A 16,893-nucleotide genomic window follows, 5' to 3' on the forward strand; every position below is an offset into this window, starting at 1 on the left:
TATCACATCTGTCTTCCCAAGCTCCTTTCATCATTGTTTGGTTTCAGAGACAGCATGATAAGAACAAACCTTGCAAAAGTAAACATGTCTAAATGAATGCTGTTCATTATCTGATTTTTTGTTTGTCTTTTAACAGTTGACAGGATCTTCCTGCCTATTTCTGAGATGTTAGCATACACTATGAACTAGGAGTTTATACAGAATTCATTAAAGGAGTCAGATAATCCCAGGGTTTTGATAACAGTACAAAAGCTATGCATATCAAGCCCTTGAGGTGTTTTGCGTGCGGTAGCAAATTTTATAAATAAAGATAAGAGGTGTGGCCAAAAGATTAAGACTGTTATTGAATATTTACCAGTGGAAAGTCTCCATTTTGTTGTTTTCTTTCTATGTCAGCCTATAGACATGCATTTGAGGCCCCAGAGCTGATCCAATCAGCCCAAGAATGTTGCCTCTTAATTTACTTCTGCAAATGCAGCACCACGTGACCTTCAGGGAAAGATTCCTTGAATGCACATGTCAGTGCAAATGTCAATGAATTGTACTACTTATTAAAGAAAAAATATTTTTGAACCTCTCTTTTGGGGAGTTCCTAAGAAATCTTATGTGTAACAGAGTTCGTTTTTTAAGACATTTGGAATGTGAATTTTCTGATGACTAAATAGCTAAAAATTTTATTTAGCAGTAGAGTTGGCCTTCAAATACACACACTCATGCACATACTCATACACATATCTATGCATGTGTATTTAGCAGTTAAAGCATGTGTCTATTTTATAAAGGTTATTCTACTAGATTCTTCAGAGGAATCTAGACTATGGAAACTTGATACTGATAGGACAAGACAAGGTATGAATTCAATTTTTTAATGATTAAGCTATATATCTAATGGTCATTAATCATAAATTTTGGATTAAGGTTCCCGAGAGAGATGTCTATCAAAAGTATTTAGCAAATCATCCTCATATGACAGAAAGATGAACAATTGTCAGACTTAATAAAAGGAACATTAACTAGTGAGTATTTAAGTAGCTTGAAAGTAATCACAAATTTTCTGGAAATGTAATAATGAGTAATGCTTTCAAAGACATTTCCTTGAAATATAAAGAACGTAGATGGGGTCATTTTGAAATTTAGTGGATTATGGCTTTGACTTAATGATAACATATAAAGTAGAGCAGCAAGTATTTTAGCATTTTTTAGTTTTATTCTTAGTAACAATAAATTTCTTCCACATTTTACAGGTACACTTTCTCCATTGTTCTCGGTTCTTCTTTGGATAGCAGTTGCGATCTGCACATCTATGCTGTTTTTCTTCTCCAAGCCTGTGGGTATTCGGCCGTTTCTTGTATCAATAATGCTCAGATCAATATATACAATAGGTCTTGGGCCTACATTAATACTTCTTGGTGCAGCTAATGTAAGTACTTTACTTAGCTTTGTACTGTTACAGAATTAGTTTAAAAGTGTATGAAATATAAAAATGTAACTATAAGCTTTTAATTCATGTATGCATGGTGAATTCTAATTTATTATAAATCTAAATTAATCAGAGCATAATTTGTACTTTTTAAATTTAATTTTGAGTGAAAGAAAAAATGATAGGTAAAAGATTGCTATATTTAAGAAGTAACATTTGGGGAATGACCCAGTTCTGCCATCAATTTAATCCAATCCAATTTTAATGCATTCTGCATCCTATACCCACAGCTATTGACAAAAATGACTGAGCCATTGTTAATATTCCAAAGTGACATCGTAAATCATCCAAAAAAGATTAAATTATGTTCAATAGAATTTTGAAAGTGAGCACCTTTCATCAAATGACCTAAGAAAAAAGATTTCTATATGAGAAAATATTAAATTGGGTTCTTTTTATGTGAACAAATTTTATAAACTGATGAAAGTCATAGATAGGATTAATTTTTTGACCGAATTTTGAAATATTAGAATAAGGAAACACAGAGTAGTAGTATTTCAAAAAGCAAGTGATACATTTATAGAAATAATTTTACCCGAGAAATACAATTTTAAAGGGACTAGCCAACGTTATGCATGGCACAGCCATACAGGGATATTAAAAGGTAAAACCACCAGGCTAATGAAATAACAAATGGCCAGGTAAGAAAATAAGTATTGCTAATCTATGTGTTGAATACCTAGACACTTTCGATCTTTTCCTGGGTTTCTAACATAATGTCCTACATTCTGGTATCTGTAATTAGGACTAGTCTCCCCTACTACATTTTACTATGCTTAAGGATTGATCAGTATCAAGAACATTATAGGTACTCAGTAAATATTTCCTAAATAAATAAATTAATAAGTGAGTGAATGAATGAGTGAACAATTATCTTTGTATTCTTATATATTTACAGTGGCTTACACATAAAATATATAGCAAATATTTATTTAGTAATAAATATTTAATATTTAGCAAATATTTAATAATAACTAACATTTAACAAATATTTATTTAATAAATAAAATGTATTTATTTTTTTATTTAATAAATAAAATGTATTTATTTTATTTATTTAATAAATAAAATGTATTTATTTTATTTATTTAATAAATAAAATGTATTTATTTTATTTATTTAATAAATAAAATGTATTTATTTTATTTATTTAATAAATAAAATGTATTTATTTTATTTATTTATTAAAATGAATTAATAAAATAGTCAACCAAACTTTTAAGAATTATAAAGCTGAGCTAATATGGCCAATTCTATATTTCTGTGTTTCTGACCTCTATTTTGTTACAATTCTTCGAAAATTAGACATGATGTATTTGACAGCTCCCAATTAGCTAGAACATTCAGGCAACCAAATTACCAATTATCCTCAATCATTGTCAATAAAGGGAAGTGTACTATACCTACAAAGAAGTCTATCAGTAAAGAATTTTGTAAAATACCAAATATATTATTCTGTAAGTTTCTTGAGGGCAGAAGTTGTCACATTTATAAATTTAGCCCTACCTGCCTCACTCCTTCCCAGCTCCATGTTTCTCTACTTTAACAGCTGGCATTGAAACATTCAGAAAATGTTTACATGAACTGAATGTGTACTTTCAATGCCTTGGAAATAAGCTGATTTTACAGTATTACCAACCAAGCAAATTAGAGAATCTTCATGAATTTGTCTAAATTGTTCTAAGCCCATGTGTTTGACTTTTTTTCTTTAAAAACATAAATTGCATGTTGAACTATATTATTTGAAAAAGCAAATAATATTTGTAAACTGGTAACTGGCCCTCAAGAAGACATGAATCCAAGTGAAAAAAAATCCAGGTCTGACAAAGTGAAATAATAGCTAGAGATGGGCCAAAAATAATAATCATTTACTGGGCCTCTGTTATATAATAGACACTAAAAATACCAAGACGATAAAGGAAATGGTTCTTGCCATCCAGAAGCTGATGTGTCATACTCACCGATTTGCATTTCCTTTGTTTTTGGACCAAGAATATATAAAGAGATAAGGAATAACATTCTAATATCTACTGGGGGAAACCAAAGACATTTGGAGCATTTTTTCCCCTCATGGGAGAGGATAAGAAGATAGCTTTTGCCTGGTTTGGTGAAAATAATCCCACTATAGCAAATGACTCTTCATAGAAGAGGCAAGTTTTATATTTCACTTTCTTTATGAGAAAGAGTATACATGTAGATATGCAACATCTCTCCTTTATTAACTGTAGAAATCTGTGGGGACTGTAATTGCCTTCACAGCATAGAACATCTGTTTGTACAGTCAAATGATACATTATGGTCTACCAGCTCAGAGCGTTTTTTTTTTTTTTTTCTTTTTTAGACAGGGTCTCACTCTGTCGCCCACTGGAGTGCAGTGGCATGATCTCGGCTCACTGCAACCTCCACCTCCCAGGTTCAAGCGGTTTTCCTGCCTCAGGCTCCTGAGTAGCTGGGGCTATGGGCGCGTGCCACCATGCCTGGCTAATTTTTTGTATTTTTAGTGGAGATGAGGTTTCACCATGTTAGCCAGGATGGTCTTGATCTCCTGACCTCATGATCCACCCGCCTTGGCCTCCCAAAGTGCTGGGATTACATGCGTGAGCCACTGCACCTGGCCGCTCAGAGCATTTTGACCAAAAAAAAAATCAACTTTAATTTGGGACAAACACATTCAGTAGAATAATTGTCATTTTGATATTGTAGATATTGACAAAAAATTTTATCTATAATTTTAATAGTATGTGGATTAATAAACATGTTTTAGGTTGGATGCTATGTCATGCCTGTAATCCCAATACTTTGAGAGGCTGAGGCAGGATGATTGCTTGAGGACAGGAGTTCGAGACCAGTCTGGTCAACATAGTGAGACCTCATCTCTACAAAAAAAAATATATATATATATATATTTTAGCGAATATCATCTACCTTCATTTTTAACATAACAAGTTCACTGCTGGGTGCAGTGACTGATGCCTGTAATCCCAGCACTTTGAGAGGCTGAGGTGGGCGGATCACACTAAATCAGGAGTTTGTGACCAGCCTGGTCAACATGGTGAAACCCTGTCTCTACTAAAAATATAAAAATTAGTATGGCATGGTGGTGCGTACCTGTAGTCCCAGCTACTCCAGAGGCTGAGGCCAGAGAATCGCTTGAACCCAGGAGGTGGAGGTTGCACTGAGCTGACATCAGGCCACTGCACTACTGCCTGGGTGACAAAATGGGATTCTGTTTCAAAAACAAAAAAAACAAAAATTAGCTGGTCATGGTGGCTCGTGCCTGTAATCCCAGCTACTCAGGAGGCTGAGGCAGGAGAATCGCTTCAACCCAGGAGGTGGAGGTTGCAGTGAGCCAAGATCGTGCCACTGCACTCCAGCCTGGGTGACAGAGCGAGACTCCATCTCAAAAAAAAAAAAAAAAAAAAAAACGAAAACAAAAACCAAAAAACAAGTTCACTACAAAGTTATCTATGGTTTATCATTACCCAGGAGGTAGGAAATAAATACATGAAAATATCAATTAGTCATATCTTGTACCTTAAGTTTTAGTACATTTATTAACTTAATTTACACTTAAAAGTTTGCATTGTGTAAGAGGTGAAACTATAAGTGCTAAAACTATAGGTATCAGAAATAAGAAAAAAGAAGACATCTACCTGACAATTTTGCCTTAATGACCATCAGAGTTCTACACTTTAGGCAAATCAACAAGACTTTGAATTTCATTCTTCTCATTAGTGAAAGGAAGATACTAAAGCCTGATCTGTCTTCACTGGGATAGTTGAAAAGATTTAGAAAAGATTAATAATGGTGATAATGATAGAATAGTAACGATGGCAGCTGTTTACCAACTATCTGTAATAATACATGAAGCACCCTTTAATTGTAAAACATTCTTTTTATGGTTGTAAAAATATTTGTGTTTTGGTTCTCGGGGAGTTGTTTCTGGACTCTGTCTTTCACAATGTTAAGCCACTGCAGAAAGTCTTATGTTTGGAAAAGGAATCAAGTGGGAGGAAAAGCCTCAACCTGTGTTATAACAACTTAGTACTGGTTTCTGTTTACTATGGTGCTTCTTTTTTATTGTCTTTATTCATTTCTAAAACTAGGAGTTGGTCTAGATTTCAACTAGTTTGCCTTGTCACAGAAGTGATCGCAATATTTGAGATATTTCAAAAAATTCAAGTGTTTTTTTCTCGTTATAAAGCACATCTTATAACCCAGTCTAGTTTTCTTCCCTCTGCAATGCACTGTTAGTTTGCATTGGTAATGGAAATTAATATATTATTCTGACAAATATAAGCACATATTTTATAAATTTGGGGTCACTTAATATTCTTTCATACCATTAAAATTATTTGTAAACCTCATTTTAATAACTCTATTATTTCCAGTCACATGGGCATTATATAACCTGTTTAACCACTCCATTAACTTTTGTTGTTCAGATTTTTAAATAAATAACAATGTAGTAAAATATTACAAAAAGATCTTTTAAACTTCTTACCTACAATGATTTTTCCTTTCTAATAGTACCTGGAAATGTGTAATTCATTTAATAACTTGGTCTCACCATTTGCAGAGAGAAGAAGCAAATGGAGTTTAGCAGATAGCTAGTCTACTAACAATGAGCTGCTGTGTTCAAATTTAATAGGGTAATGTCCCTAGTTACTTACTTGTAGATAGCTTTCTGGGAGGTCTTATGTTACTGCTAATTCGTAAGGTCGAGTTCCACCATATGTTCATTTAACATACACAAATTCAATGATATATTCGGAGTAAACAACTTTCATTTTCTCTCTCTCTCTCTCTCTCTCTCCACACACGCAGACCTATCCTTTTTCATATAATATGGTCACTGAATGCTCCTAACTACTTCTAGTTGCAGAAACAGAAAACTGCTCCAACGCTGAGGTTAAAGTATGATGAGCTGAATTTAGTAAGAGACACTACCATTTACATGACCTGTGCTTACTGTTCTGTTTTGTCAGCAATTTAAGAGATTTCCAGGGTGATTTTGACTGCATGCAAATTTTGCCTTACACATTGATCTTAGAACCTTGTCCTGCTGTAGATGTAATGCCCCTGAAATGGAGATTTTTGAATCAAACCATCCCATGTTTAGTAAGAAGTTTAACTTACATGGTTGATGAAAATATGGTATTGGAGTTGAAAATCAGAAATTCCATTTTACTTTTCAATAAATAAGTAGACAGTCTTTTTTTTCTTTATACAATTTATTCCTGTAAAATAGGTCATGTTTTCCCATAGGAATAATGTAAGATGGGGATAGAATTCTTGATCAGGAACAGAGTACCAAATAAGACCAAATGAATAATGTAAAGACAAAGATAAAGCAGCTGTAAATGTCTGTGATCAAATAAAATTGTAACATTTAAAGGTATCACACAGAATTCTGTAGCTATGAGGGAGCTTAAGGATTGTTCACTTCTAGGCATTTCATTTTATATATGAGAAAACAAAGTCCTGTAGACACCAGGAGGGTTTACCAAAGCAAGAAATTAGTAGCAGAGCCAAGATTGAAACTAGATGACCCGCCTTCTAATTCAGTGTCTTTCTGCTGCACTGTACTGTTAAAAGTCCTGCAAAGACAGATCAATAACTATGAAGTTATATGAAAACACTACTTTCTTAAATAACTTATTTAACTAATAAATATCTAATTAATTAAATAATTAGTTAAATTGTTCAATAAAGTAGTATTTTATTATTATTCAATAATAATTATTCAATAATTCAATAATAATTATTGGTTAAATAATTAAGTAGTATTTTCATATATACTTTATAGTTTAACTAATTAGTTAAATTATTTACTAGTTATTTACTAAATTATTAACTAATAAATTAAATTAAATATATTAATTAATCATTTAGTAAATAATTAGTAAGTAATTTAGTTATTTAGTAATTAGTAATAATTTCATAAATAATTAGCAAATAGATAATTTAAATAAACTTAAGTAAATGTAATGAACTTTAGTATACATTAACAAACAAACATTAATTTTCCTTTTTTTTTAGAAGACCTATTGGTAAATCATTTGGATGGTGTATTATCATTTTTTAAAGACTGTCCCAAAGCTTGCATTGATGCTGTTTCAATTCCATCCCTTTCCCCACTGTCACACAATTCACCTCATCCCCAACAAAAACTGTATCAGGGATGGCTTTGAATAATAGACAGAGTAAGAAAAAAATATATAGGACAGTTATGGTCCTTGAAATTGAAATGTGTGTGTTGACTTGAGGAACCTCTTAGCACCAGCTCAGAAGAGCCTTGTGACCATCTTGCCCAGTTTCCTGGGCACACCATCCACTTTTCGTCACCCAAGTGGACCCTTGCTATAATGGCACTGACAAATGAAGGACTGGTTAGACGATGTCAACTTTTTCATGACATGAAAAGGGAGACTGTTTTAGCAACTTGCTCATTCTTGGCATAAATATTCCAAGCTTTCATGGAAAATGCTATATGAAAACAATTTGTAAGTTTCATGAAGAAAGGAGAATTCACAGCTCAACTTCTTTCCCACCCGAATCATTTATTCTTGCACATATTTCCTCTTCATATGAACACTTTAAAACAAAAGGACACCAAGTTCCCTGTTTTTTATCTCAACAGAAATAGGTAGACGCCACTGTCAGTTATCAACTCCACTCCACGTCAAGACTTAGTCAAGAGAACAGGAATCTATTCATCAAGCTCTAGATCAAGGTTCAAAAATAAAACAAAAACCAAAACCTGAAAACAAATAAGGCAAATCTTTATTTTTCAAGTGAAAATGGCGGAGTCTCTTTTAGGAAGAAATGTGGCCTTGTTTTTGCATTATTTGAGAAATTAAATGTATTATTCTTTTTGAGAATTTAAATTGTGTATTTTTTTTCCTCAGTATATGGAGCTTATAAATAGTTTTTCTGCGTAATTTTTATGATTTCATTTAGAGAATTAGAAATCATATAAACAATGTGTCTTAAACATATCATTCGTCTTTCTGAAAACTCACGACTCCAATTATTAATTTTATTTTTATACAACATATTTCTATTTCATATTGATGAACTCTGGTGGATGAATCAAGGTAAATAGTACACATTTAAATAATGGCATTCAAAACAATTTAAATAATTAACTACTGAATATGGCTTCTTCTGGACACTCTTTTTCACCATTTTCAGAGCTGTTTATTGTTAAATGTGTCATATAGATTAGTATTCTTATATATTTCCTGGGTTTTTAAATAATAACTTCTTACAATATTAAACCTGCTCTTGGGCAGAAAATATAAATACATTCATTATGCTACAGCTATACTTAATAATAGCATAAGATATTGATGTTGAAACTCTAAACAGTGAAATAAGACATGAATGAAGTGATAACATTGATTATTGAGAGGATACTTAATCAGCAGGGGAGAAATTTAGGAAAGGTTTGGCCTTTTTAGTTGCTATGTTGTTAATTTGGTTGGCTCTTCAAAACATGTAATAGTAACCCATTTCTCACTTCATCTGTATTGATTTGAACTTCAGAAATTGAAAGGAAAAGGTTTTCCAATCCCTCCAATTTTGCATCTACTTCAAAGTGTTATGGTCCTTCTTATGTTATTTAAAAATCATTCGATAATTTGTTAATATATATTGAACACATCAACAATGTTGCAAAGAGCAACCTGTTTTTACAAAGTTAAAATTGGACATTTAAGGACAAATATGGTTCCAGTAGATAACCTAAAGAACTCGGAACAATTAGGAGGAGCAAACTGTAAACCCTTGAAATCTGTAATTCTTTCCTTGATGACTAAGACACAAAATTGGCTCTTTGGTTTATAATTACTGCAGTGATTCTAGAACTAAATAGATGGTGCTAAGTTTGTAAATCAGTGCACACACATCGTTATTATTGCCAAAGGATCTCAGTATAAATTTCTACATTCCAAAATTATGCCACAAAAGGCAATATGAAATGTGGTTTGAATATAAATACCGTACATAGTCAGAAGCATAATAAACACTCCAAAATGTTTATTGAATTATTATCACACATAGGTCTTAGAAAATACATACATACATTATATTTATTTTAACTCAGGTATATAAGTACATTTATATTTCTATGTATATAAAATAAATTAAATGCAAAAATAATTTTAATCACTTACTTGTTTAAAATAGTACTCAGTAAACAAAGTCCATGATAAAAACACAAAATCAAGAACAGATCTCTGGATATTTCCTGAAAAGATATTTTTCTGTTATATTTACAGCATAATAAAAACATTTTACATATTTACCATAAAAATATAATAGTAATATTTTTAGGAGTCATTGTATTAAGGACTTCATATGTATTATATCATTTAATCCTCCGAGGGGTTCTATGAGATGGAAATTCTTTTATTCCAGTTTTTCAGAATAAACCATCAAGGCCTTCAGCTGCATGAACTAGGTCACACAACAGTAATGGAAGAGCCAAGATTTAAATCCAGACCTGTCTTGATTGCATAGTCTCTTATCATTCTCTCTCTTCCTGGAACTGCAAAGGATGCAAGTTTTGCGTGTATTATGTTTACATGCCAATTTGTAAGCAATGCTGAAGACCTACAAAATGAGAAATTATGAAAAAAGTCATGAACTTTATGAATAATAGTTTTCATCCATGTCAAAAAGTCATAGATTTTAATGAATAATTGTTTCATCCATGTCAAAAAGTCATGGACTTTATGAATAGTAGTTTTCATCCATGTGAGTTTCAGGATAAATAAGACAGTAATCTGTAATCCTTTCCTCCCTTTAGCTTTGTAATAAAATTGTTTTTCTGGTGAGTTTTGTTGGAAATCGTGGCACGTTCACCCGTGGGTACCGAGCAGTCATCCTGGATATGGCCTTTCTCTATCACGTGGCGTATGTCCTGGTTTGCATGCTGGGCCTTTTTGTCCATGAATTCTTCTATAGCTTCCTGGTGAGTACGTCTCTATGTGGACAATCACTGCTGAAAAAGTACACAATGCTGCTGCTTCTTATGCCTCTTCCTTTGATTTTTTTTTTTAAGCAAAGCCTGACATTTAGGACAAATTATGTTATTTTTAGAATTTCCTAGGAAAAGCGTGAATTATTATCACTTGTAATCTTTTTTCTTTGGGAAACCACACAGGTGGTGGAGTTCTTTATTTCCTCTCTGAGAAGCAACCAGTCACCCCACCTCTTGACCCAGGCTTCACATGACAAGGGCTGCTTTTGCTTTCAGCCAACTAATATTTCCCTTTACATTTAAAGATTCTCTACAGTGTGGGAGACAAAATAGGGGTATATTTTCTTAGGTACTGAAATCATTGTATTTTATTTATAATATCAAAAATTATGTGTACCTTTAGAATAGCATATAAGTAAAATGAGGGGGATTTAAAAAAACCATCATAGCAAAGAGACAGTTGTTTTAACAACAATCTTATAGTTTTCGGTTTAATATGTCATTGCTGTTAAACTTATCTACATATATTTAACTCATTAAGTGGCTCTTTCAAATTTTTTTCTAAAGGTTACTTTTTAAAAAAATTCTGATTTACCTTCCTACATATGTACTGGTTTATAGCCATAAACCAGGAGAGGAGTCAATATAAATGTGTGATAATGTTTTGAAACTTAAAAAGCACTACCAGGTTACCATCACGATGCCATAGGAACAATTTATTTATCTTTCCAGTTCATAGTTGGCATAGTGGAGAGCATTGTCCAATAAGATGATCCCTGAAAACAAGTTAAACATCTAAAAACATTTTGTTGAGGAATTTGCCTGAGTCATGAGGGACAAATCCAGCACCTCCTGCCTCCCTATTATCTAGCGCACCGATATGAGAAGACTGAAATGAGGCCAATTTTCCATATACCCTCAAACATTTGAAAGAGCCACAGGAAGGGGAATATCACACTCTGGGGACTGTGGTGGGGTCGGGGGAGGGGGGAGGGATAGCATTGGGAGATATACCTAATGCTAGATGATGAGTTAGTGGGTGCAGCGCACCAGCATGGCACATGTATACATATGTAACTAACCTGCACAATGTGCACATGTACCCTAAAACTTAAAGTATAATAAAAAAATAAATAAATAAAATGAAAGAGCCACAGTGAAGAGTAGATTTGTCTATTATGTTTTCATATAAACTTATAGGCAGTTAAGTTAGATTATTCAGCAACAGATATTTTGTCTGTTCTAACAATCTAAATGAATTCTTTTTGCCCTGATTCACCAGAAAAAGTTCATTTTTTAACCAGTCTGTGATATATAAAGTCCTATTATACCCAGCACTTTTACCTGACTGACATGTAATATTCTATAATTTTTAAACCACTTTACTGAAGTATGACTGACATACAGAAAGCTATACCCATTTAATGTATGCAATTTGATGAGTTTATAATACTTTTGTGCTCAACTTTCTTGTTTATAAAATGGATAGGAATATCAAGATCCATTAAACAGATAATGTGTTAGTCCGTTCTCACACTGCTATGAAGATACTACTTGAGACTGAGTAATATATAAACAAAAGAGGTTTAATTGATTCACGGTTCCACATGGCTGGGGAGGCCTAAGGAAACTTACAATCATGGTGGAAGGTGAAGGGGAAGCAAGGCATGTCTTACATGGTGGCAGAAGAGAGAGAGGAGAGCACGGGGGAAACTGCCACTTTTAAAACCATCAGATCTCCAGAGAACTCCCTCACCGTCTCAAGAACAGCGTGAGGGAAACCACCCCCATGATCCAATCACCTCCCACCAGGTCCTTCCCCTGACACATGGCGATTACAATTCGACATGAAATTTGGGTGGAGACACAGAGCCAAACCATATCAGATAATATGAAAAACATGTGAAATGATGTACACATGTTTATGTTTTTATTAACCCCATTTTCTAATTTTATTTTCCTCTGGTCTTTTATGTTTCAAATCTTACAATATTGATGGTAGTTTGTTTTTATTGGGTTGGTTCTGAAAAGGATATAGTCCATTTTGATGTTTAGAGGACTAGAAGAAAATTGTAGTATACATAATACCAAAAATCGTATGTACGCATATTTTTAAAAGATTTTTTATATTTGAAAAAATATTTGAATATTAATTCCCTGTTGTACCCACAATTGTCAGTCCTTTATCCAGAATAATAAAAACCACACTCTAGATTTTGTTTTCAGAAATAAATGGAAAGAACAATCAGCTTGCCCAATGTCAACAGCTTTTGTAAGATTCTGATTCCATGGGCCTAGAATGGAACCCAGGCATATGCATTTTTAGCAAGCATCCTAGGAGCTCCTGAAAGCTATAAACGTTCTCTAGAGCTGACCTACAGCACGTTGCCAGATTTTTTTTTCTTTAAACCTCTGCCGAGATGACTTAAAGAAAAATCTCGACTATGTCAACTTACTGCTTAAATAAATTTAATAAGCCACAGTGTTGACAATTTGGAAGTTGAATGTGCATTAGTTAATTTGTCTGTACTGAAGAATATTGACTTCATTTCTAAAGCTGGCTGCTCCTTCCAGCAGGTAAATAGATAGCAAAATAGACTTTAAAAAAATTTAACCATCGTAAAATAGCAGTTTCCATAGGTGAGCAAACAAGTTAATATCTAGACAGCAATTATTTGCAAGACTACAATTAAATTGGACAGTAACTGTATAACTCTCAGTACTCAGAAAAAAAATAGACAAGGTCCTGAAAGGGTATATGACACATAATTGATCATTTCAGCCAGTTCAGAAACTCTAATTACTGCCCACAGATAGAAGACAAACCTCAATTATTCCAATTTTAAAAATACTATTCATTTCCAAACAGATATTTATACCTTTCTAAAAGTGAATGTGATTTTATTGCATTTAACCAGATTTTAATAATAAAACATGTACTTTCTAATGTATAATTTCAACTTTATAATGTAGCAATAAATAAAATTGTCCTTAGTGTCTACCACAGATTGCAAACACATAGCTTGACTAGTGCATAGATTTTCTACTACTGAAGACAAAATAGGTAGTAACCTATTAGAGAAAATCAATTAGCAATGTACATATTATATTTTTGTTTATACTTCCATTTCCAAAAGTATATACTAAAGTAATAGGTTTTTTCCTCGTTATATCCTGTTACTGAGGAAGGATGTTTGCATTTCCCAAATATTTTTTAATTTCATACTTTTCCCGCTGCATCAGACTCATGAAACTGTTCTTACAATTTCACCTCTAATCCCTTGATTAAGTAATACATTTAATGAATTTGTCAATTATTCATCACTCAGGAGGACCTAATTCAGCATTCTCACTTAAGCCATTTTACATATTCCAGAAGTAACTGCAGAATATCAGTAAGACCAAAAATAAAGAATAAGTGAATAAGTAGCTAAGCTGGTAAAGTACAATGTAACTTTTCTGAATTCAAATGTAAAACTAAGCTATTTCTGTAATGTTTTAGTAAATTGATATTATGTTGGTTATGAAACCAACAGATGCACATTATATGTTGTGCTAGATGTATCTTTATACAAAAACAATTTATTAATATATTCCAGCTGGAGAAGAAATAAATACTTTGGTTCATTTTAAGGTGGTTTAGGTTATTTCTTTATATATAAACTAGAATGGCTTGCATTTGTATTTGTAATTATGTTTTTGTTTGTTCACCTTTTCCTCCAATGCCTTATTTTCTTATTAGTGTTTTCTTTATCTTTGTAGCTTTTTGATTTGGTGTACAGAGAAGAGACTTTGCTGAATGTCATAAAAAGTGTCACACGAAATGGCCGCTCTATTATTCTAACTGCAGTCCTGGCTCTCATCCTCGTCTACCTGTTTTCCATTATTGGGTTCCTTTTTTTGAAGGATGACTTCACTATGGAAGTTGATAGGCTGAAAAACCGAACTCCTGTTACAGGTATTGCTATTACCACTAAATGAGGTTTCTCTGATGGCAGATATGACTTGTGTGTAGCTTGTTAACAGGATCACAGATAAACACGAATAGAGGAAATGTTTTCTTTTATTCCTTTGAGAATATGTTTTGTTTACTACTAAGAGTCAGGAATGTGAAGTACTCTTAGGCTGTATATTAGCTGTCAGTGTGTATAGGGAAATACTTACATGAGAAACATCATTCCAGCTCAGTCTCGGTAGGAAAGTTTCAATAAAGCTGACTATATTCCAAAAGATAGTCAACAACTTCAGTGCAGGATAATAACTTTAAAAATCTTTTCCTCCTCTTTTTCCCTGTCTCCCCAAAAATAACAGCTAGCATCATTCACAATCATTATTCCATACATGTTTGATCATAGTGTATCATATTATACTTAAATAACTGAAAATGATAAATGCTTTGATTTGAAACCACCAGATCATAAGAAATTTGCTCAAAATATTGAGCAAAAGAAGGAAGACATGCTCAAAATATTGGGATTAATGGACCAAATCTATCAGTGTGTGACTTTCAGAATTTCTATACTCTATTTTTGTCATGACTGGTTAGGCACCGTCCATTTATAATCAGTGTGATTCCTGTGGTGTTAGGCTTTATTCTCTCCGTGTTATTTTGATTTTTTTATTTATTAAGCTTTCTAAAGTGTTTTTCTCCCTTTCCTACCTTGTGTTGTTTTGGTTAAGCTTCTGAAGTTTATTATTCTTTTTCCTCCTCCCCTGCTTTGCTGGGTAGAAATCATAGTTCTGCACTTTGCTAATGGTTTCTCTGGGTGATTCCGCCGACTATGGGTTGTAGAGAATGGAAACCAAAATATGACACTCTTTCTCCTCAAACCATTAAATGTAAAACTAGGATTTAATTAGTGATGCCTTGCAAATGGTATTCTGTCTTGCCTTTAACAAACATTTCTTAATTATTAAATTGACGATATATGGTAGTACTTAGATTATAGCACTTAAGTCTATTAGTAAGTCTCAGTCATCAAAGCACAGAATGGAAACATCATATATGTGGATGGAAGTTATTAAACTTGAGACTGTCCTGAATTTTATACCTAGGTATTAGTCTTTATTCACAGGAACATAGAGTATTTTCTGTTGCTGTCTTTCTTGTTCTTCTTCCTTAAATGTTACTTTTCCCAGAGTTTTACAGGTATAAATATGGGGACTTGTGTTTGTGTGTGTGTGTGTGTGTGTGTGTGTGTGTGTGTATATATATATATATATATATATATATATATATATATATATATATATATATACATGTACACTATCTGCTTCCCAAAACCTCCACATTAATTACTTACTAGATTTGAGGCATGATGACATTGAGTAAGTCAGTACAGATTGAGTCTAAAGCTGAATCATAATTTATGAATTCAAAATGTGTGCAGTAGTTATTGTCTTACAAATCAAGTGGTAAATATTTTGTGCTATTTAAAAAGTAACTTGGTTATCATTGTGTTATGAACATAAATATTTTCTTTGGAAAAATGTCTTTTTTCTTTTTTTTGTTTTTTACAAAATGGGCAGCAGTAGACCAGAAGTTTCAAGCTCTTTACTTAAAAACATTTATACACATTCATATAGAATGCTGTTCAATAAAGCTTTTATACATACTATGAAAACCCAGCATATGGGGACAGTTAACAAAGTTAAACCCTTGATTATTCATAGATTAAGAGTGTTTGTTTCATAGACTGAGATTATACATGACATGATGCCCTAGGAAAAACACCCTTGTTTTCATAATATTTCAAATTTCATTTCTAATGCCGCATATTGTTTCTATTGATACATAGTGCTAAGTTTATTCTTTCATGTATTGGACACTATTTACTTGCAAAGTTGACTATGTATATTGAGTGACATTATTGAGGACACCCCTGGGTAGCCAGTGAAATTTGGAGTGCAGAGAAATATGCAACTATTTAGCGAATGAGAAGAAAAGATCAGAAAATCAGTTGGTGGGAGCAATGAGGGGACGTTGAGTTCTAAAGCTGAATGGTAAAGCCATCACAGGGCCCTGTGAGAATAGAGGACGGGTAATTGGCAAATGCCATTGCAAACGCAGATCCTGCCTGCAGGACCAGAGGAATCTGGGTTGATAGATGAAGTAGACGCCACTTGAGCAATGTTCAGGAAATTGGTGTCTTAGAAAAGTCCATGAACTTAGAGAGAAGGATCTGTTGAGAAGTGGAGGTGACAGTTTCTCTCGCCCACACCTGTCCCTCTTCCCCATTTTCAGGGCCATCCTCCTGTTTCTCGCCCTTCTGTTTCTCACCTTCATTTCTACTCACCCAGAATTCTGCTGGAGCCGCCTATGTGGCTTCCCCACCTATAGCCTCTCTTCTGCCTGCCCAAATTACTCATTCCAACCATAGCTCTCACTGTCTCTCATTGGTTCACAGCCTTTAGATCTGCACTG

At 33.2% G+C, this 16,893-nt stretch overlaps 1 protein-coding gene across 2 annotated transcripts in view; it reads left to right on the forward strand.

The window, feature by feature from the left end:
- The window catches only part of ITPR2 (inositol 1,4,5-trisphosphate receptor type 2), a 499,301-nt gene that overhangs the window by 405,123 nt on the left and 77,285 nt on the right, over window positions 1-16,893 (forward strand). For both annotated transcript variants that reach the window (XM_031000671.3, XM_055358014.1), the window contains 3 exons: window positions 1,245-1,420; window positions 10,296-10,460; window positions 14,232-14,427. In XM_031000671.3, coding sequence (XP_030856531.1) covers window positions 1,245-1,420; window positions 10,296-10,460; window positions 14,232-14,427 — 537 coding nt within the window. The remainder of the gene's footprint in view (window positions 1-1,244; window positions 1,421-10,295; window positions 10,461-14,231; window positions 14,428-16,893) is intronic.

This window comes from Gorilla gorilla, chromosome 10, assembly GCF_029281585.2.
Source record: "Gorilla gorilla gorilla isolate KB3781 chromosome 10, NHGRI_mGorGor1-v2.1_pri, whole genome shotgun sequence".
NCBI lineage: Eukaryota > Metazoa > Chordata > Mammalia > Primates > Hominidae > Gorilla > Gorilla gorilla.